General features: G+C 34.2%; 1 protein-coding gene across 5 annotated transcripts in view; it reads left to right on the forward strand.

The window, feature by feature from the left end:
- Nucleotides 1-23,439, forward strand: part of USP25 (ubiquitin specific peptidase 25) — a 134,143-nt gene that overhangs the window by 81,613 nt on the left and 29,091 nt on the right. For all 5 annotated transcript variants that reach the window (XM_026484522.4, XM_044380307.3, XM_044380324.3 and 2 more), the window contains 8 exons: nt 3,985-4,112; nt 4,505-4,600; nt 5,885-6,043; nt 6,638-6,864; nt 9,966-10,036; nt 10,697-10,925; nt 12,552-12,752; nt 21,989-22,128. In XM_026484522.4, coding sequence (XP_026340307.1) covers nt 3,985-4,112; nt 4,505-4,600; nt 5,885-6,043; nt 6,638-6,864; nt 9,966-10,036; nt 10,697-10,925; nt 12,552-12,752; nt 21,989-22,128 — 1,251 coding nt within the window. The remainder of the gene's footprint in view (nt 1-3,984; nt 4,113-4,504; nt 4,601-5,884; nt 6,044-6,637; nt 6,865-9,965; nt 10,037-10,696; nt 10,926-12,551; nt 12,753-21,988; nt 22,129-23,439) is intronic.

Raw genomic sequence — 23,439 nt, forward strand, 5'->3', positions numbered from 1 at the left:
TAATGGAACAGGAAAGCAGACCCCTTGCCTAACGTGTGATTTCTTTTCTTTTAAACAAAAGGATGATGGGTTTGGGCAGGAAAAGGAGAGATGGCACTCTCCTTACACTATCACAGTAGCTTGTAAGTGAAATACACATTGGTTTATTGGTAAATAATTTAGTAATTAATTGGTAAATAATCTTTCTTACGTATTCCCAGCTTTTAAAAATGTGTTTTCTTATATTGAATCTGAATATCATTATTTATTTAAAAAATTCTAGTTTGTCCTCTATCTTTGGCTTCTCACTTTGAGTGCCCTATGTTGCATGTATATTTTGTGTCTAGGTTTTTACATCCAACCTAACAGATATAGTGGTTTGTCTCCGTCTCTGAGTTCAGCAGTTTGTAAGCGGTCTTAATAAGAGCAATTCAGTTACCTGTATTCTTATTACCAGTTGCCTAGATTTGTAGGACACAATAGTTTCAATAATAATTCAGCCTGGTTTAAGAGACTATTACTGGCTAAAGTAGACTATCTTAAAAGTTTTTAATAGTGTACTTAAATTATGGTCTTATTTCTTAATGTCCTTCAGGATAACTGTTCTGTTTCTTCTTAAGTATCTATAAACACCAATGAGTAACATTTCAGGCTTGTTTGTAAATTGACATAGTCCCTGATGATAACACCTTTTATCTCTTACACTATTATTTCGTAAAAGTTATTGATTTTACTTTGATACAGGAAGCATCTCTTTTGCTGAAATAGCTCTGGTTAAGTAATTTAGGGAGACCTCTAGTCTCCTGAATCACTCATGTTAAAATATCCAGTGGCCTGTAAGAGTTTAAATTTCTGGAATGCTATACCAAGAGACAACTGAATAAATTAAAAATGATTATATGTAAGATAACCACTTACAAAATATTTTTCTAAATCACAAATTTTAACCAAATGGAATGCAATTTATAGGTGAATCAAACTTTCTAGGAAACCCAGAGATTTTTTTTGATTGCCTATTGGAGCAAAAAAATTTCCAGTAGTAAATACTTTACTTCTCGTGTGGGTATTCACTACTACTAATGTGTTGTACATTTTCTTTTAGACTATTGCTATGTACATATAAGTGTTTGTATTTGTTCATACTGTCCTGTGACTTGCATTTTTCACTCACCAGTATATCACGAGCATGCTTCCACATCAGTATATATGGCTCTACACCATTCTTTTTAAAACCTGCATAGTATCACATAGCCTGTATTTCTAAAATTAAATTTACTTAATTCTTCTCTGAGACAGTAGTTGGACAAAGAATTATTTCAAGGAATGTCTTTCTATAAATACCCTTGAGAACTTAGGAATGAAGGATAGTCAGAAGTGGAATTTTTCGGTCACCAGGCGTACTCATTTAAAAATATAAGTACTGCCAAATTTCCCTTCACAAAGTTGTACTAAGTTATAGTCAAAGTGCTAACAGAAACTTTATGGAACTTCAAAAACTAAAGTAGAGAAACAGTACCTACATGTAGTGCCATATTAGATATATGTAGATGTTATATGGGAAATTTATTTTTTTGAGCGAAAGGGTAAATGGGTGAACCCAGTTAAATGACAAAAACTATTCGAGTTGGGATAGGAGCAGTTTGCTTCTTGTGCTTGATTTATATCCTGGTTTTGTTTGCTGTTCTGTGGGAATTTGAAATGGTAGGTCTGATTTTTCTGTCCCTTGCTTCCTGCATTCATGTAATCTCAGAAAAGCAAGGAACTTAAAATATATTAATAAAAAATCAGCTATTACAACTCATAAAGATGACTACATTCTCTCTTGAAAATATTTTTGCTAAGTTAAATAAGTTCAAGATCACTTTTGTTGCCCATGTTGATTATGTTTTTTATTCACTAACTGCCCTAATCTATTACTTCTGTAGGTTCATTATATAATATAATATGATAATAAGTAATAATAAAATGTTAGAGACATGGAAACTATAAGCATTATTTTTACCTTTAATGATCTATGTCTCACAGCATGGCATACCAGTTAGAGAAGCAAATATAGTTTTTTATTGAATGGAAAAATAATATTTTGAAAGAAAAACATCTCGTTGTATATTTAAAATTCTAGTTATATACTGCTATACTTATAATCCTAAAATCACAGAGCTAGACAAACCCATAATATTTTCCAAGATGAATTAAGGGAATGTCTGGCTGTCTCTTCTATCCCCATCAGCTTTAGAATAAGAAAGTGAAATCCTTCCACTCCTGTAGGAAAAAACTGTCACTGCTGTTAAAGGAAATACATTCACAACAGAGACATACTACATAATTATTATGAACATTCTTTCTTAAGGTATGGAAGTTATTTCCTGGACTTTTCATGGTCTACCGAGAAGCATACCCCCAATTTGGGTGATTTTATTTCTATTGACCATGGTAGGTTTCCATGAATTAAAGTATGTAACTATTCAATTTTAATGGTGACATTTAAAATACGGCAATAAAATATGAAAGTGATAGTTCTTGAAACCTACTTACTTATTTTAGTATCATAAAGTATAGTAGAGACTATTATCCTAAGGCATCGAAAGTTTCCTTTGTGATAGGTATGGAGTATATTTTAATTCTTAATAGTAAATTTAGGTGTGTATTAGAATTAAGTAAAATTCTTGCCAGTGCCATGTGAGAACAAAATAAATAAGCAGACTTTGCTCAAGAAATTTTAAGACTTAAGAGATTCTTCTGATACTAGATCTTTTATAACTTTCTCTAGTCAACTTCAGTTTTAATAGCCATATAAAACACATTTCTTAAACTTCAACTTTTGGTTAAAGATAAACCAAGTCTAACTCAGGAAATTTCAGTTCGCGTAAGCTTTAGCATTTTGGGAGGGAGAAATAGTTTTGAATAACCATTTTTATTAGCTTTATTTAGAGAAAAATAGCAACTTGCAAGAGCTTAGTCAAATCCAGTTTGCCAAATGTGCACTATTACTGCTTTTTTTGGATGTTTGAATTTAAATTAATGTACTCTTAGCTAATTGATATTTGTGTGGTGGCATTTTGTGGCACTTGAAAGTATCACACACAATGTAGTGTATGGCAATTACTTTTTACAGTAGTACATGATGTGGTTTATAATAAGCATTTAAAAATATTTGTTACATTATTTTATACTTCCGTATTTGGTGATTCATGAGTTTTGTTCATTTCTCTTTAAAAATACGTTTGTTTAAAAGTGAAATATTTTTTATGCAAATAATTCTCTGTTGTAGTTTTGTTACAGTGCATGCTTAACTGAACAGTTGCCAAGTTTGTGGAGGAATTGACTCATAGCAATGAGACATTTAATTCTTTAAACACTAGTCATTTAAAAACATTTTAAGTATAGTTATCATTAGTATAAACTCCATGTTAGTAATAGACCTTTTTCTTAAATTACTTAGAATTCTAGGAGGAAAGTTAAATTTAAAACAAGGGAATATCAGTTTCTAGATTTTAGTAAGAATTGTGATAATTTATGCTATAAAAATATATATGTGTGTGTGCGTGTGTGTGTGTGTGTGTGTACCGTATCTACAAGTTTTGTTGTCAAGGGTTTTGAAGTGTGGTTGATTAATAAGTATATGTACCATTCCTGGTAGTAATAGTGATGTAGTATTGAAGAAGCCAGAAAATTTGAGCTACTGAGCCATAATTTTAACTAATGTCTGTCACTTTAGGTTAGATATTTTAATGTAAAAAATTATTGTGGAATAAGGAGAGTTGTTAGAAGATTTTTTTTCTTTCCTGGTTGGGTATTATTCCCATCCATGGAATTTTCAAGAGGTGTGGAAAACTTTTGGGAGGAAGCTGGACTTTAACTAAATTGTGTACCTAGTCATGTACTTGTGGCGTCAGCATTGTGATGATACATATAAAAATGCCAGTGCTGACACCATGTGTCTAGCACTGCAGTGGAGAAAACAAAAAGGTGATATTAAGGGTTTTTGTTACTGTTTTCTTTCAGCATTGGTTCACCAAACTACCACCTGTGTTAACATTTGAATTGTCAAGATTTGAATTCAATCAGGCATTGGGAAGACCAGAAAAAATTCACAACAAATTAGAATTTCCTCAAGTGTTATATCTGGACAGGTATGGTTTGGTATACAGCATGACTTAGTTTTGAAACTGTTTAGTAACCAAGTAAAGAATTATTATTGTGTTTAGAGAAAGGTTTTGCTTAATTTCTTTAGAATTAATCTTTACCTTTATGCACAATATGTCTAATACTGTTTGTCAAGGAAAATTAAGTTCTCTTTCTATTTAGAAAAGTGTAGTTACTGGGAATAATGTTATAAGGAAGTTAAATTAATTTTTGTATTGGTATTACAGTTGTTAAGAATTTTAAGGAATACTCTCTTGTGTTGTCTATTTGACTCTAAAATTTTAGATGAATTGATCTTTTGTGGTGTTGGCTAGACTTAATATTGTATCTATTTCCATGATATTTAAAATGGTAATGATATTTTTCTTTTTCCTGATAGATATATGCACAGAAACAGAGAAATAACAAGAATTAAGAGGGAAGAAATCAAGAGACTAAAAGATTACCTCACAGTATTACAACAAAGATTAGAAAGGTATTGTAACTTTTATGAAATTATGAGCTAACTATAGGAAGTGATATTTTTAGTGACTGTCTGGAATCTTTCATTTTAAATTTGCTTTGGGTGATTTATAATTCTAGTAGTAATGACTCTGGATTCATATTTTGCGTGAATAGTTTAGTTCTGAGTTTTGTTAGAAACTAAAATAGTTCGTAGTTGGCATTAGTGATTATTTTAGTGTTTAAAATTAAATATTTTCATTGTCCACTGGTAATGCTCATGGTGCTGAAAATAGATACGAAATTAAACTAATCTTAAAAAAAAATCCAAAAATAGGGCCACCTGGCTGGCTCAGTCAGTAGAGCGTGCGACTATTGATCTCTGGGTCGTGAGTTTGAACCCCACATTGGGTGAAGAGATTCCTTTAAAAAAAAAAAAAAAGTTAAACTAATCTAAATTTTAAGGTTTCTTCTTGTATGAGACTAAACATCACTCTTGAGATTTCCATTAAAATGAATGGTGACTGAGTTTTTCTCCTTGATACAGAAGATACAAATTCATATGCCTACTAGGGCCTCATGGAGACTTTACAAAGAAGGGACGCAAGTCAAGTGTAAGCTGGTGGGCGAGGGGAAGCCTAGAGAGCTTATCTGCACTAGTGGGTGGTACCACGTGTGAATAGCTCATTGTTTTTGATAGCTTCCCAAAAGACGCCGGAATCTAGACAAATATTCTGTAATTCACACAGAAGTCTACAGGCTGGAATGTGGCTTGAGAGATCCCAGTTTGCAACCTCTGATTAATCTGTTTTAGTATTTATTTCAGTATTAATTTGAAAATTAAAAGCTCCAAATGTTTTAAACAAAAATAATGTATTATATTTCAATAATTTTTATTTCTAAAAGGTATCAGTAATCATATTAAAAACTAATCAGAGGTAAAATGTAGGAGGATAATATTAGTTACCATCCTAATCATGAGACCAGATGACAGATCTAAAAATAAAATCAGTCTCAGGAATGGAACTGTCAGTTTTCACTTTCCTATTGAGTTACACCTTAGAGCAGCACTTAAAATTTACAGCAGTATACAGACACATTCAGTTGTAATGAACTTTGTTTTCCTTAATTTGGAGAATATTTAAGTTATTTCTTGAATGTATCTTCAGTTTTAACATCTTCATTTGAAAACAAAACTAAGTGCATTGTTGAGGAAGATTTATTAAAGTGCTTTTATCACGTTTTATAACAATTATTAAAAACAACCAGATGTGCTTTATATACAACTAAAAGCATTTATACATTTTATGGTTAACAGATATTTAAGCTACGGTTCGGGTCCCAAACGATTCCCTTTGGTAGATGTTCTACAGTACGCGTTGGAATTTGCTTCAAGTAAACCTGTTTGTACATCTCCCGTTGATGATATTGATGCTAGTTCCCCACCTAGTGGTTCCACACCACAGACATTACCAAGGTAAAAAGTTCTGATTCAAGAGCCAGCCGGCTATGTTACTTACATTACATAGTAATGTAATTGATGCCTTTAAAGAAGGTTTTATAAAATGAACATTGTGATTTATTTTAGTGGACTCTAAAAACATTAGATTCACTTAGAAGATTGTATATCTTCTGGGTGCTTTCTTATTTCACTGTTTCAGTAGATTTTATGGTTGTGGATTGAAATTTTTATCACATTTTTTTCTGTTCAGAATTATATGTTATTTTTGGTATACTTCCACCTTTTATCCATGAAAATACTGTTAACTTAGTTTTTCCTGTAATGTAAGCTGGTAAGTATTATATAATTCCGGTACACATAAGATTTATTGAAACGATTAAGCCATTTCTTCTATAAAGCCACAATTTCATCCTGATAATAAATATATTCCTTGTATATTAAGAATCTCATTGGCTATTAAATTAATCCACATGTCTCTCTCTCTTTTTTTAAAGGTCTTTTCTTTTTGAAATTATATGCCAATTTAATGCTATGTGTTTGGCACAATTTTTGTCCAGAGCTTTAACTTGGAAAGTTAAATAATAAATATTTTATGCTTTAAAAATACAGCGCAACAGAACAACAGGGAGCCCCTTCTTCAGAACTGCCAAGCACATCCCCTGCCTCCATAGCTGCCGTGTCATCGAGGTCAGTAGTACATAAACCATTCACTCAGTCTCGGATACCTCCAGATTTGCCCATGCATCCAGCCCCAAGGCACATAACAGAAGAAGAACTTTCTGTGCTAGAAAGCTGTTTACATCGCTGGAGGACAGAAATAGAAAATGACACCAGAGGTAAGAAGCTTCTCACAGCATAGCTACTGTCGCCTCAGATGGATATGTATAATATTAAAATTGAGATGGGAAGTCACCTTTGGATTTCATATGTAAATATTATCACGTATTTTTTTTCCTAGAAAATGTTTTCTATAAGAGAAACTAGCCTGACTACCTGTTTTTTATGATCTTAACTTCAGATTCAGAGAGACCATCAGATTTCCTCTGGACTACTTAGTTGATTAATGACATAGCAGATGGTCTGATTTTCTTGTTTAGTGCTCTAAATTTATATCAAACTGGTATTCACAGCTACTCCATTTGCGAAACCTCATACAATTAAATTATGTATTTATCAATTACGTCCTTCCCCTAATGTTTGTGTAATGAGTTGAAGTGATAAAAATTTTGTTTTACGTTTAAGAATTAGAAATGTGAATCTTATTTATTTTTTAAAAGATTTTATTTATTTATTTGAGAGAGAGAGAAAGAGAGAGCATGAGTGGGGGGAAGGGCAGAGGGAGAGGGAGAAGTAGACTCCCTGCCAAGCAGGGAGCCCAATACCGGGCTGGATCCCAGGACCCTGGGATCATGACCGGAGCCAAAGGCAGATGCTTAACCAACTGAGCCACCCAGGCGCCCCAGAAATGTGAATTTTAATTTTAAATCTGCTCTAACAGAGATTTCCTGATATGATCTATGAGCTCAGTGCCAGTCTGTAATGTGTTTTAACTGGCATGTAGCACAATAAGAAAAATAAGGACAATGCTCTGTTGGGAGTATGAGAGTACGCGTGTGTGTGTATATGTGTTGGTGTTAAGTTGCCATCTGCCCTTTCTTGGAAGGAACTCTCCTTTATTCTGAAATTATGTCTTTGCTACTTTACTGTTGCTAAAATGTCCTTTTTCTTTTTTTAAATGAAGTGATGTATTTTATGGTAGATTTTATTATAATTTTTCCTTACACGGCAAAATATAATATCCTATTATTGTCACCCAATTTTATCCTTCTTTTATTCTATGAAAAAAGAAAAATCTAGGAGCTACTCTTTTATACCAAAAGATTGGAATTATTTTAAACAATATGGATTGTTGGATTTTAGATGCCCAACTTGACTCATTATAGACAATATGTAAATAGCAGTCCTAATATAATACAGTGTAACGTATATAGGGTGTGATGGCAACTAACAATTAGCCTTAATGGCTGTAAATGTTTCCCTGAGTATTTTTCATATATAAGGGAATATTTTACATTTGAATTCATTAGTAAACATTTATTGAGCACACTGTGTTTCCTGAACACTGTACTAGGTACTAAATAATTTTCTACTGGACTTGGCAGATTGTTTTTATAAGATGACATTCTGAAGGGTGGAAGGTAGGAAGCTTTTGACACCAAGGTAGTGGCATTGAGGGAGGAAAGAAATGAAGGGATATGATCTACTCTTTGGAGATAACTGACGGACGTAGGTCATTGACAAGAGGTGAGAGAGAAAGGGAGGAATTAGGGATGATTCCCTTAATTTTTCATGCTGGTATGAATAGATAGATGGAATGTACTTTGGAAAAGGGCAGCCTGGTGGGTGAGCAGGTCCCCACCTCAGGAGAGGAAGTAGGAATATGATGAGTTCACTTTTGGCCATTTTAAGTTTGAGGAACTTGAGAGACATTCATCCAATAAGGGTTTGGACCTTAATACCTAGTACAATGGATTGGGTAAGATTTTCCTTGGAATATTTGTTTCCTCTCTTTTATCTCTATTATTAGCTGTTAGCATTATTTTTTAAACTATTGTATAATATTCCAACATCTGAGTAGGATGTAATTTATTTAATTTCTATATTGATACTCACTGCAAATAGTGCTGGCCCTCTACATACATATTGACACACTTTTGTGAGTAGGATATATTCTTAAAAGTATCATTTCTGGTCCAGAGTGTGTATATTTTAAATTTTAATTGTTTTAAAATTTTCACTCCAAAACATTGAGCCAGTTTTTATTCCCACTAACTGTGTGGAAGAGCCTGTCTCCCAGCATCCTTCCTAGCCTTGGGTACTTTTTAAATTCTGGTAGCCTGAATGTTGAAAAAAATGTTGGTGTCTTAATTATGTTAGTGTCTTAATTTGCATTTCCTTGATTATGAGTGAAATTCTGTTTTTCTATAAATTTCTTGTTTGTGACATTCACCCATTTTTTTTTATATCGAACCATTTATCTTTCTCTTACTGCTCAATAGAAACTTTGGTGTTATGGTTATTAACCTGTTGCCTATAGTGTATGCTGTAGATTATTTTCTTAATTGTCTTTGTCACTTGACTTTTTTTGGTGTTGGTTTTGCCTTGTTTTTATAATGTAGATTTTCTTAAGTTTGGGGAGAGAGTCTTATCTTTTCCTTTATGGTTACTGGATTTTCTGTCAGGCTCAGAAAAAGGTCTTGCCCCACTCTGAAGTTACTAATATTTTTTCGTAGTCTTTCATGGTTTCTTCCTGATTCTTTCCCATAGCTTCATAGTATAGGTTATACTATAATTAAACCATTTCCCCATTAATAGGTATTTAGGTTTTCTCTAATTTTTTAATTGTTATGGGTAATATAGTAATACAAAATACAAAATAATTTTGTAGAATGGATTTCTACTGGAAGTAGAAGGAATAAATAATGGGAGTTTCAACATTATTTCCATTGGTGATTGTGGTAGATTTTTTATTCAATGACATATATATATAGAGAGAGAGGGTTTGTGGCAAAGTTATTTTATTTCATTCCGTAGTTTTCCTGTTTTATGTAAATATGTAAGGGGCTTTATGTTCCATTTTTATTGAAACTTTCCTTTACAGATTTGAATAAAGTTCACTTTTATAGACTCGGTACATTTTTTAAGTGAACCGTATTTGTTTTGGTTTTTAATTATGAACTTGTGCTATATATCTTTTATTAAGGACAACTATATTTCGTTTTGTTAAAGACTCCAAATAGTAATGTTTGTAAGAATACTTTTAGGAATTTTTCCTTATTCCTCTAACATACTGGTAGGAAAACCATTAGTTCCTATCTTATGTCTATTAGAGACGTACTTGAGGTTAATCATTTTAAATGACATCTTCTATCCTTAGATTTGCAGGAAAGCATATCTAGAATCCATCGAACAATTGAACTAATGTACTCTGACAAATCTATGATCCAAGTAAGTTAAATTTTGAGTTGGTAAGTACTGTCAAAATTATTTACATATTTTTATTTGTATGATTAACCTAATTATTAAGCTAACTCTTCTTAATGTTTGTTATAAAATTGCTGATCTTAAAGATTCCATATTAATATTTCCCACATTGAGTTATATTCTCATAGTATATTTATTGTTTCTTTTTTTTTATTTTATAGTAAAACTTAGCAAAAATTTTCAGAAGGTCTTAGTGTTTACAAAAAATCTTATGGGAGAAATTATATGATTGTTTAAGGATATTAAGATGGTGAAAGTATAGGACTCAGTTACATGTTAACTTTTGGTATACATTATGTAGGCCATATTGCTAATTCAGTCATCAATTATAATTGTGAAGGTTTAGACAAGTCGTGATATATACAAAATATTCATCATAAGTTCTTCATTTGAAAGAAATACATTTTCAAAGTTTCAAAAATCATCCTATTTATACACCTCGTTTACATGTCATTAGCTTATTTATCTCTCCCCTTTTTATTTCATAGTGTAATTTTTTTCAAAATTTTAATCACAGCCAGTTTTCTATATGGTATTCTTCAATCAGATAGTTTATGGATTTCATGGAATGTGGTATTAATAGACTACTTAACTGTGGCTTAACTCTTCTGTTTTCATATTTAGGTTCCTTATCGCTTACATGCTGTTTTAGTTCACGAAGGCCAAGCTAATGCCGGGCACTACTGGGCATATATTTTTGATCATCGTGAAAACAGGTGGATGAAGTACAATGATATTGCAGTGACAAAGTCATCATGGGAAGAGCTAGTGAGGGACTCTTTTGGTGGTTATAGAAATGCCAGTGCATACTGTTTAATGTACATAAATGATAAGGCACAATTCTTAATAAAAGGTAAGAACATGAAATATATAGGGTAGTCTATATTTTTAAATAAGTAGCTCTTTTAGGTGACTCCAGTCTCTGGTGTGATTAGTTAAGTGTAATTGACTCAGAGGGTGTGGGTATCATTAGAAAGTATGGTTGGCTGGGGCGCCTGGGTGGCACAGCGGTTAAGCGTCTGCCTTTGGCTCAGGGTGTGATCCCGGCGTTATGGGATCAAGCCCCACATCAGGCTCCTCCACTATGAGCCTGCTTCTTCCTCTCCCACCACTCCCCCTGCTTGTGTTCCCTCTCTCGCTGGCTATCTCTATCTCTGTCAAATAAATAAATAAAATCTTAAAAAAAAACAAAACAAAAGAAAGTATGGTTGGCTTATTGAAGAGTAGTATAATCAGGGCAGACAATTGGAATATATTTTGTATTCAAAGTTAACTAGTAACTGTTATAAAATGTAAATCTGACCTATTTCTCCTCGCTAAAATCCCTTTAAGGATTGCATCATGCACTGACTCCTATTTAAGCCACTTAAGCTAATATATAACGCCTCCATTTTCTGGCCTCTGTCTCTCAAGCTTCATTTATACCCATTGTCCATTTCAAACTGTATATACTTTACTGATATTTGAACTTCTTGTTGTATTCTCTTCACACCAAATGATTTCACACATTTATATCTTTAGTTTTTATGTTTTTTTATTTTTTGAGGTAATGTTCTTATTTCTTTCCTCTTTTGTCTAATTTCTGCTCATCTGTCAAGATTCCATTCATGTGTCATCTGCTCTGCCAAGGTTTTTCTGACCTCTACCAGAAAATATCTCTCCTTGTGTTGTCATAGCGTATCTCTCTGGCGCACTTATGTGTGTTGGAATTGTATGTTGACTTGTCTTTTCTGCTTTCTCTGATCTGCTCAAAGCCGGGGGCCATGTCATACTATGTCTTAATCGTTTTATTTCTTACATTCTAATATAGGTTTTGAATATAGAAAATATTTAATAAAGTTTTGTTGAAACTGATAAAAATCAACTTTCCTTTTGTGTTTAAACATTCAGCAACACTAGCTAGGTGGTCCACTTATGGCTGAAAGCTACGTAGTGTATTTTGTATGTGAGCGGTAGGGGTTCAGTAACTCTCTTAAATACTACTTCTGTAATGTTTTTGAAAATCTTGCTATATTGGTTAGTTTTCAAAATACCTGTAAGTATATTGATATGCTTAACTGCTTTGGATGAAAAAGAATTTTAGTTCTGTTTTGAGTTTAATAAGGTTATGAGTTATCATTCTCATTTTGTAATTTTTTGATTTCATGAATAATAAAACATCTAGTATTTCTTACAATGGAAAATATAGTACTATGTCAATGTTTGAGTAGCAAATGATTTTGGCTTTATATCCTGTTCCATTTTTTTTCTCTCTTAATCTAGAGATTAAAAAAGAAAAAGCTGAGAACATTTCCTATAATAGATTATCAAATATTTGCATCATTGCTTATCCAAACATTTGAGTTTTCATTTTGAATATTGATTTGTTAAATGGTAATAATTCATACTTTAAATCCCATTTGAAATGCATCCTATTTTGAGCTTTGCATTTTTCCTTTAATTCTTAATTTTATATTAGTTTTTGAAATATGATTTGCAGAGGAGTTAAATAAAGAAACCGGGCAGGCTCTTGTTGGAATAGAAACATTACCACCGGATTTAAGAGATTTTGTTGAGGAAGACAACCAGCGATTTGAAAAAGAACTAGAAGAATGGGATGCACAACTTGCCCAGAAGGCTTTGCAGGAAAAACTTCTAGCATCTCAGAAATTGAGGGAGTCAGAATCTTCTGTAACAACAGGTTAGTAAATTTTGATTAAATTGTGTTTTATTATCAATATATTTATTATTGATATTTTATTATAAAAATAATATATGTGCATTTAAAAAAGAACTTTTAATTATTTTAAAGTATGAAGAAGACAGTAAAAATCATCTGAAATTCCATCACTCCTCTGAGTTGCCACAGGTAACAATTTAGTTTACCCCTTTGCCAGGCACTGCTGTATACATATATACCTTTTTCAAGTTAAATTAGATGATTCTGCTAACTTTCTCTCCCTATCCTGCCTATTTTGATTGGGCCTGACCCTTCTTGGCCAGAAGCTTAGAAAAGCCATGAAAACCAGCAAGTTATCCAAATCTTTTCACTAAAGCTATCAAGAGAGTGAACTTTAGTACTAATTTTCCATTTGAACAAAATAGCACTATTGGTATATCTGTATATATTTTGTATAACACTTTATGTAATTTTTGTGTAATTATGCTATTATTGTAGAGCAGTTATTTGATTTTTTCAGAATTTTTAAAATTAAAAAAATAAGCTGAAACTAAGTATTTAATATATTCCAAGTTAAAATATGTATAGACCCATAAAACAAACAAAGGTCAATGTATAAAAATAGAAATATTTAAAAATATTCTAAAGTTATTAGCTGATGAAATTAATAAAATGTTCAGAGTAAACACAGTACAAAAATAAACATGTTCTAACAAAATTGAAAATAAAAGGCTTCTGATTTTTTTTTTAAAGATTACTTTCATCATCACAGACTTGTCAATATATTTTAGGGCAACATATTTTCTACTGTGAAAAAGTGCTATTTTTCTGTAGTAGTTGGAGGAATGAGAAGAGAAAAACAGATATTTTTGTTGAACTCATTTGTCTCTTTTGTAACTCTCAGTGGATCTTTTTGAGTGGCCTTTTTATGCAACATCTGCGTGTTTTGTTTTTATTTTTTAAGAAAGCATTTTAGGTGTTTGTTTAATTTCATCTTTTACAGACCAGTTCCCATACAGCATTACTTAGGTGAATTTTAGTGTTATCATTTGAACTTTAGAAGAAATTATTCTCTCAGTTCATGTATAGTACTGCAATATGGTATTGTGAATAAAGCAGGCACACACAGATCTGTCCAGACTTGTTAACTTGTTTTCATGTAAATTGATTAGTTGAGTCCTTGATCTTGATGTTAAAAGGCATTGATTCAGAATTTTTAGAAGACCAAGATAATGGTATTATACTGACAAAGATACAATATTATGATACTTAAATGCAATATAGTATATCTGAATACCACCCTTGTAGTGTGGTAAGCTCTACCATGATGCGGGACCGTGTTTCTTTCCATATGTTAGGAGCCACCGTGTAGACCACATGAAGGTCTGTGGTTTCACAGTAATGCAGTTTCTTTATAGTGACTTTGTCTACTTCCATAGGAAATGACTCAATAGATATCAAGAGATTTTTGTGCTCAAATCACAGTATATACATTATAATTCTTTTCATTTTTGAGCCAATTTCACCCCTTTGTGATTTCATCCCTTCTCATCTGTACATAATCCTCCTCAAATCGATCCCCAGAATTTACCCCAATGGAGTTGCTTTATTGTACGTCCACTAACTTTTATGCCTACCATTTGCATGTGGCTGTTCTTATCTTATTAGTGGGAGGACGTGGCTGCCTAATTGGCCTAAGTGATAGTGGTACCTAAGCTCTCAGATGAAGGTTAATCCTGTGTTCTTTGGTTAAGCTCCAGCTCTGTTCTTGGCTCACTTAGATTTTGTGGCACCAAACTATTAAGTGTTATACGGTCTCCTTCTCTTCATCTTGTCTCTTACAAGACTAAATTTACAGACTTAACACATTTTATTTCTGTTCATACTAATACATATTCCCCATTAGTATTCCTCTCTGACAGGACTAGCCAACTTTGCCCTACCATTTACATTTGTTAGCTTATATTCTCTCTGTATAAAAGGCCAAAATCTATATGCCCCATACTCTTTATCCTGATTAATACTTCCTACCATATACTTCAAATGCTGTTTTGTAATCTAAAAAGCCAGGAGTAGGTATTAGGCATATATTTTCATGTCTTTCTTTTTAGTATTTAAAAAAAGTACTTGAGAATGGAGATATATTTCTGAGAGGAATCAGAATAACTAAAAAAGAGAGAGAAATGGTCAATTCACATGTAACTGTTAGGATAATTATCTTCCAGATTGGGTTTCTAGAAGGCTGTCGCAGTAGCTGCCTCAGTGCAAACATTGTGTCCCCCCACAGGATTGCCGGAAACGCACACTTTGAGTGCGTAGGAATAGAATGTGCTAAGTCTGTAAATTTGGGGAGTGAGATCACTGTTTAAAAGATTGGTTTCTGTTACTGTATTATTTTATATACCCTCTTCAGAAGTCCGTCCTGTGTTGCAGGGCAATTTAACATATCACAATTGAATTAGGGAGCTCATTAATGTTTATTGGCACCACTCATCTCCCCAGTCATTAGTAGAGAAATTTTAATTTAATGCCCATGTCATCATCTTATTTCTCTTCACAGTTTCCAAAGTAATTTGCTCAATTTGGTATGATATTTTCAGCGTATTAAAGAGAACCTGTATTTAAATCTGTTAGGGGTGCACTAGAATTATGAGTGTCTAGTGGAAGTCATACAAGGAAGTCTTGTTCTTAAAATTCATCAGATTTTCCTTTCCTCTCAGATCTTCTCAATAAAGCTATAAAATGAGAACTACTGAAATCAATTTCTTCTGTGTGATACTCCAAATAAGAATATTAATTTATATATTAATTAAATGAGTATTTGTTCCACTTATGCTTACATGTGACCAAGAAATCCATAGACCTCACTTCTCTAGTACCATTCCTTGTCTTACTGAAACTAAGTAATAAATGATGGGACCAAAAATTATTTGGTCCTTTTCATGCTACCTCCTTAAATCTGCTTACTGCTGAACACTTATGTTTACAGATCTATTCAACAGTTCTTTATAACAGGGTATACGGTGTATACCTGGGGAATTTTTTTGTGAGTATAAACAGCACACCCCACCTAAGTAAGATCACCTAAGACTTAACTGGGATCAGAACGTCTGAAGGAAGTATCCAGAATATATATTTTTAAAAAGATCTTTAGATAATTCTGAGAAGTACCTCTGGTTAAACAGTGTGGCTCCAGGTTTTATTTATAAAACAGAAAAATTACTCAGGAGAGAAGAGCTTTGCATTTTTACTTGTGTTCCTCCTATCTTATTCAAAAACATTTTAAAAAAAGATTTATTTATTTATTAGAGAGAGAGAGAAAGAGCACGAGTGGGAGTGGAAGAGGTCAGAGAGAGAGAGACTCTCAAGCAGACTTGCTTAACCAACTGCACTACCCAGGCACCCTTAAAAACTTACTTTTTTTAAATTTAAATTTTAGTTAACATATGGTACAATATTGTTTCTGGAAAAACTATTGAAGTCCTCATAACCTGTGTAGCATACCCAATTTTTTTAAAAAGGTGGAAAAAATAAAGCACAAATGGTTAATATTGGTATGAAATACATTCCATAAGATTTCATAAACTTATGTAGCGGGGCTTGCAGAAATGGCCCTGGGACTTCTCTACAGATACTGTCCACAAATTAAAAACAAGCTGATATTCCAGGAAAGTACAGCTGGTTCCTGAGAGTAAGACCTGGTAGAATGAACAATGTCCTCAATATTCTCAAGTTCCTTTAAAGCAGGAACTGAGTGATGTTCTTATTTATATCTCCAGAATCTAACATAATAAATGACATATAGTAGATGACCCTTGAATGTTTTCTGAATTGAATTCATTTCCAATGGAGATTCCAATAATGAGTTCCCTAGAAGTGATCCTCATTGTATGGAATACTAACATTTTAGAAGTCTAGCCAAAATAAAGATACATTAGAGAAGCAGACTAAAAATGTGTGGTACAGATGCAGCTCTGTCCTAGGTAAATTTTAGGTTTAACTCTGGTTCCTAAGCCTCCACCCCCCACGTTCCCATGATTCCATTTGTGGTGGTACCCAGGAAATTGAAGTCCTAAAAGTTTCTCTCGTGATTCTATGCAGCCAGCCTACCATGGCTCTTTATAGACTGCTTTTGGGGAATCGTTGATTTTAAATACATTTCTAGAAATGAATGTTTTGCATATCTTTGAAGTAATCCTCTTTAAATATTCTTCTAAATGTGAGTGTAATAAGGCTCATCAGTAAGGCAAGGTATTAAATCTGAAAGAGGAGATGTTGCTCCTTTTTTTTTTTTTTTAATAGATTTAAGATAGTAGATTTAAGATTCTGGGGATGGGGATGGGGAAGGGTGATGGACATTAAGGAGGGCACATGAGGGGCGCCTGGGTGGCTCAGTCGGTTCAGCATCTGCCTTCGGCTCAGGTCATGGTCCCAGGGTCCTGGGATCAAGCCCCATATCAGGCTCTCTGCTCAGCAGAGAGCCTGCTTCTCCCTCTCCCTCTGCTGCTCCACCTGCTTGTGCTCTCTCTGTCAAATAAAATAAATAAAATCTTAAAAACAAAAAACGTGATGTGATGAGCACTGTGTGTTATACGCACATGATGAATTATTGATGAATCATTGAAACTAATGATGTACTATATGTTGACTAATTGAATTTAAATTTAAAAAAAGAAAAAGAAGAAAAAAGCAGATCCTTGTGCTGTAACAGAAAGCCAATTGATTATTGAATTAACTCTCCTCTTAAAATGTTGAGGAGCATAACCAGGAAATACACATAAATAGAACACTCCCAAACCCTCCCAGTCCCTTACTAATTATGAAGGTGGACCAAAGGAGCAGGCTCAGAGTACTTGTAGAATGTTGGGTCTTCTTTAACCAAATAGGTGAATGAAGACCCTCTATCTTGAACCTAGAGCATGGTTGGAAAATCTCTTATGTGGAGGATAACCATTTAAAAATCTTCGTGAAGTACCCATAGGACAAATAAATGATGTGAGAGATGCTTTAGATACATGGATATTATATACCTCCATAGAGAATTGGTAATCACCAGCTGTATTCCAAATTGAAGCCTGAAGAATATATTAAGCTGAGGGACCAATTAGTATATAAAGTGTCAGAATGCAGGTAAAGAAAATAGCATGGTCTCCATTAATTAAATTCCTACTATTTATACAGGCCAACGGTGATGAGGCTTCTATAGGGTTACAGGATGAACAAAAAGCACTGTATGTATTTGCAGACACACAAAGCCAAACTCTTTGTGCCGTTGTTTTTAACAAAGAAATGGACATTGCCTCCATGTGCAATAGGTAGAGTATGAGTTATATGAGACCTCCATACAGAAGAACACAGTATAACCAGTAAAAATTAGTATTGGCACAAAAAAAGTTTGTTATGTTAAAAACAGTATATTCAGAATCATTCCTTTTCTTTATAAAATGTGGGTAAAGTCTGGAAATATATAATACTAAAAATGCTAGTAGTGCTTATCTCTGGGTAGTGAAAGAACTTTTTATTTTCCTCATTTTGGTTATTTGTTCCAGTAAACATGTTTTTTACCTTTCTGGTTTGACAAAATGAAGGCAAAAACCTCTTTTCTTTTTCATAAGGACCATGTGTTATAATCTGACTCCCTTGTATTTCTTCCAAATCTACTTCCCTATGAATACTTTGTTTCATGTAACCATATTATTCCCCATTACTCTTCCTTGTGGGGAACTTTCCTATCGTTATGGCATTTCTCATGAAGCGTCCTTCATTTAAAAAATATCCTCTGATGATCAGTATTCTAGAAATTTTGTCCACTCTTTAAGACCTTCCTCATATCCCAAGGCCTTTACAAGTCCCCCTCATATATCCCTGTAGCAGCTTTTTTCCTCTTAATCCCAACTATTCTCACTACCACATTTATGTTGTACCTATATTTTGGTTTACCAGTGTAAAGGCTCATTAATAGCAAGAATATTATTAATCTTTTATCTGTTTTCAGTGACTTTTTGCATGTGCTTGTCCTTCTGCCTGGAATTTCCTTTCTCATCTACAAGATAATCCTCTCTACAAATTCTTCAAGATTCAGCTCAGTTGGCATTTGTTCTAGGAAATCTTTCCTAATATGCAACATCATCTCAAGTGTGTGTATTGGGCCCACAGTGCTCTGTGGAACCTCGTGTATAACTTTGTTATTGCATTCAATAGTTTGTATTATAATGGAGTATATATTTATCTGATTTTATTGAGAGTTCTGAAAATGAGTGAATTTTATGTCAGTTATCTTCATTGCTAATATAAATGGCACGGGCTCAGTAAACATGCTAGATGAAGTTTGGGTTTTTGTTTCCAAACTCCCAGATGTTAAATCCTTGTAGATTCACCTAGTGACTATACAGCACCATTCAAATGTAAGTTCCCAGGAACATACATACACAAGGAAAACTCTAGAAGAAATAGTTCTGTGTAACATTGAGGCAAGATCATTCAACATTACTCATTTGGTTGTGGACTTAAATCCCTGTGTGGGAAGGAATCTTGACCCTGGGGACCTAAGATATATTTGACTGTGTTGATCAGATAAAATTACTTTTGTTCCTAAGGACTTACTTTACATACTGTCCATGTTCGGTGTGTTAGACCAGTGCCAGACCAGATGGATTTCTTGGCCCTTGTTGCATTAAGTTCACATCCTACTATCAGCTGGTGGTATAGTCTGAAATTTTCTTCACCTTATCCATCATACAGGACACTGAAAGAACATTGCAGTGCAAAGTCAGGAAATACAGAAATGAGGGCATTTGACTTCTTTAAACTTCCCTCCTGTCATACACATTGTAAGCATTCCTTCCTCCAGTTTTCCTTGTCATAGTATATTTTACCTCCATCATCCTAGTTACTCATGCCAGAAACTTAGTCATTGTCACATCAGCCTCCAAACCTTTGTGTCCAAAGTACGTCTTCAATGTTACTAATTCTCTCTACCTCTCTTGCTGCCCCTGTTGTCCAAAAGCACCACCATCTCTTGCTCATATTGCCCTGGTACCTTCTAGTACTTCACTGACCTCTAGTTTTACTTTCTTCTCGAATCCCTTCTTCACACTGTAGCCAGAATAGTTTTTTTAAAACTTGCCACATTGCAGAGCGCCCGGGTGGCTCAATCAGTTGAACATCTGCCTTCAGCTCAGGTCATGATCTCAGGGTCCTGGGATCGAGCCCTGCGTCAGGCTCCCTGCTCAGCAGAGAGTCTGCTTCTCCTTCTCCCTCTGACCCTTCTCCCCACTTGTGCTCTCTCTGTCTCAAATAAATGAATAAAATCCTAAAAAGAAAAAAATCTTGCCACATTGCCATTATATTTAAAACATTTATTCACTTCCTTTTATCCTTAAAACTTTTATTAGACTCAAAGACCCTTTGATTTTGCCCTTATCATCTCTTGCTGTATCTCCTCTTATACTGTAGTTCAGCCACACTGGCCGCCTTTCAGATCATCCTTCCATCAAGGAATGGGATGATCGACCCATCATCCTTCAGCTAAAAAGTCAGTTTACCTCATATTCCGTAATCTAAGTTCCCCCCATTTTATACCTAGCATGTATTATTATAATATTGTCACAATTCATATGTGTGATTCTTTGATTAATGACATTCTCCATAGCTGACTCTAAACTTCATGGGGTGAGAGACTGGCTGCTTTGTTCACACTGGGAGTCCCATTGTCTAGCCTAGTGCTTGGCACATAGTTAAATACTTAATTAAAATTTATTGGATGGATGGATTACCATGCATATGTGTTGAAATTATAGTATTTTTTAAAAATTTAATATTTCACTTTGGGAGTTTTTAATTTTTTTTTTAAATCAGATATTGAAAAGGATGGCAGTAGTCCTGTTGTGTCAAACCAGTTGGTTTGGAAGGGCTCACTTAACCAATCCCAATAGCATTGTAGGACATTTTGGTGTACCTTCTTATTCCTTATATCCATTACTTGTTAATTCATTTGTTCCATTAAGTTATTGTGTGCTTACTGTATGCTAGGTGTTGAAGAAATAGCAATACAAAAAGGAGATAACATCCCTACTCTTGAGATTCTTAGTCTAGCAGGGGATATGGGCTTGAAACAAATACAATAGTAATTAAGTCATAATTGTGGTAAAGTGCTATTAAAAAGAGTAAGTCACTTTAGAGCAGTGGTTCTCATTCGAGAGGGACGTTGCCCCCCAAGGGACATTTGACAAACTGAAGATATTTGCGGTTATCACACCTGGAGGGACAGTATCACCTGACTACCCAGAGTGGGTAGTCAGGTGCACAGGACCACTCTACACCAAGGAATCAAAATGAACCAAAATGTCAGTAGTGCCAAGAAGCTGAGAAGCCCTGCTCTAAAATTGGTATAATCCAGAATACTTCGATAAGTGGTATTTAAACAAAAAGACATACAGAAGTTCTTTGATGGAAGACCGAGAGTGGGTTGAATGTATAGGCAGAGGGAAGAAAATGTGGAAAGATCTGAAGGTTGAAAGGAAAAACCTCCCTGACAAAGGAGAGCACAGAGTAAAGGATACAAAGTTATGTTGGAGAGATAGGCAGAGGCCCACTTATATAGAGCATTTGGGGTTGTCTATAAAGCATCTAGTGGGACGTTCAGAGTACATTGTCACATCGATGGGTCTGGAGCTCAGAGCAGATGATAGAGAAAACTTTGAGAGTTCTTTGCAAGGATGGTATTTGAAGTCTTGAATTTATATTAGTATCGGTTTGCCAGGTTATAATTGTTTTTCCTCTGACAACACTCAGTTACCAGGGCAGGTTCAGAAAAGATAGAAGGTTGGGTTCATTCGGGGTTAGGTTTGGTCAGGGAGGTGTGAAAAAGGATTTTGTAGCCAGAGAAACAGCTATTGTGTTCTCTGTGGAACCTCAGACCAGGATTGTTATACAAACTCAGTCTTTTTTTTTTTCTTTTTGGTAGGATGCTGATGATTTTCCGAAATGAGATTTTGGTATTTATCATGACAGAAAAATTTGCTATGAATTTCTAACCATAGACTATGAGACAATGAGTATTTTCTTCAGTAATTGACTACTCTTGAACCTGATTTTGGGGGTTAAATTCTGGGGTAGGTGCTATATGTTGAGTGGTATATTACATAAAAGTAAAATTGGTTACTCTATAACTTTGAATTAGAGTTAAATAGCAGATTCATCTTAGATAGCTCTCTGTGATTTGTATTAGATACACAACTGATTCTTTTCTTATGAAGCACAAGCAGGAGAACCAGAATATCTAGAGCAGCCATCAAGAGGTGATTTCTCAAAGCACTTGAAAGAAGAAACTATTCGAATAATTACCAAGGCATCACATGAGCATGAAGATAAAAGTCCTGAAACAGTTTTGCAGTCGGTAAGAACTTTTCTTTTGGCTCTCTGAACATAGCCATCTTCATGACATTTCCAGCCTTGTAATGGAGAGCAGCCTGCCTGGGAGTCAGGAGAGACAGGGCCAAGGGACAGCGCTACCAGTAACGTGGTCAGGGACTGTGGGTGTCACCTAACCCCTGAGCTGTAGCTTCCTCAGCTGTAATTTTTTTAATGCTGTCTTTTTTTTTTTTTTTTTTTTTAAGGATTTATTTATTTATTTTGAGAGTGAGAGAGAGCTTGAGTACCCAGGCAGCAGGAGGGGCAGAGAGAAAGAGGGAACCCTCAAGCAGACTCCCTGCTGAGCTCAGAGCCCGATTTAGGGCTCAATCCCAGGGTCCTGGGATCTTGACTTGAGCCAAAATCAGGAGCTGGCCACTTAACTGACTGAGCCGCCCAGGTGCCCCAAAGCTTCTTTTTAAAAATAAATTTCTGTATTCCTGTTAGAGAATGATGAAAAATCATAATCATAGACTAAATTGATCATTTGATTTGGAACTTAAAAAGAGAAGTATAAGATCTGGCATTATTTCTCTTTTTTCCCTCACCCCTTCCCTCTGTCTTTAGTCTTATTACATTGCAATAGTTGGGAATATAAGGTAGTAATTTTTATTGTCCCATAGAATATGTTTAATAGTAAAATACTAGAAATTCTAGGTTCGAGTATTATTAGCAGGATAAATGTCATCTTGCAAAGTGGTTTATATACATAAACCATAAAACCATAAACAAGTGTGTTGTAACTCTCAATCGTGTCTTTTTGTAACAATAAATTGAGTAGATTGGTATTGTACTGTGTTTTCAGTGTGTATGACCTGAGAGATGTTAATTCAAGAATTTCATACTACAAAAACATTCAGTTGCTGTAGTCACTTACTTTTTTTATTAGTGAGCACAAGCAGCTGTGTGCAGATTTCTTGATAGGTAATTTTAGTATTTGAAGATTACCTTCCTAGAGACCTAAAGGAAACAGGACATACAGTTCTTCTTTTTCTTTTTTTTTTAAGATTTATTTATTTGAGAGAGAGATTGAGAGAACAAGTGGGAGGAGGGGCAGAGGGAGAAGCAGACTCCCTGCTGAGCAGGGAACCCAATTTGGGACTCAAGCCTAGGACCCTGGGATCATGACTTGAGCCAAAGATGCATAACTGCTGAGCCACACAGGTGTTCAGGACATACAGTTTTTTTAACACAGTTTTCTACTTAGTGAACTTAATCTCAACAATAACCTGCTAATTGCACTGAGGTCTTTAATATGATAGGACCTTGATTAACCAAAATGTTCAATTAATGAGGT

This window comes from Ursus arctos, unplaced genomic scaffold, assembly GCF_023065955.2.
Source record: "Ursus arctos isolate Adak ecotype North America unplaced genomic scaffold, UrsArc2.0 scaffold_4, whole genome shotgun sequence".
Classification (NCBI taxonomy): domain Eukaryota; kingdom Metazoa; phylum Chordata; class Mammalia; order Carnivora; family Ursidae; genus Ursus; species Ursus arctos.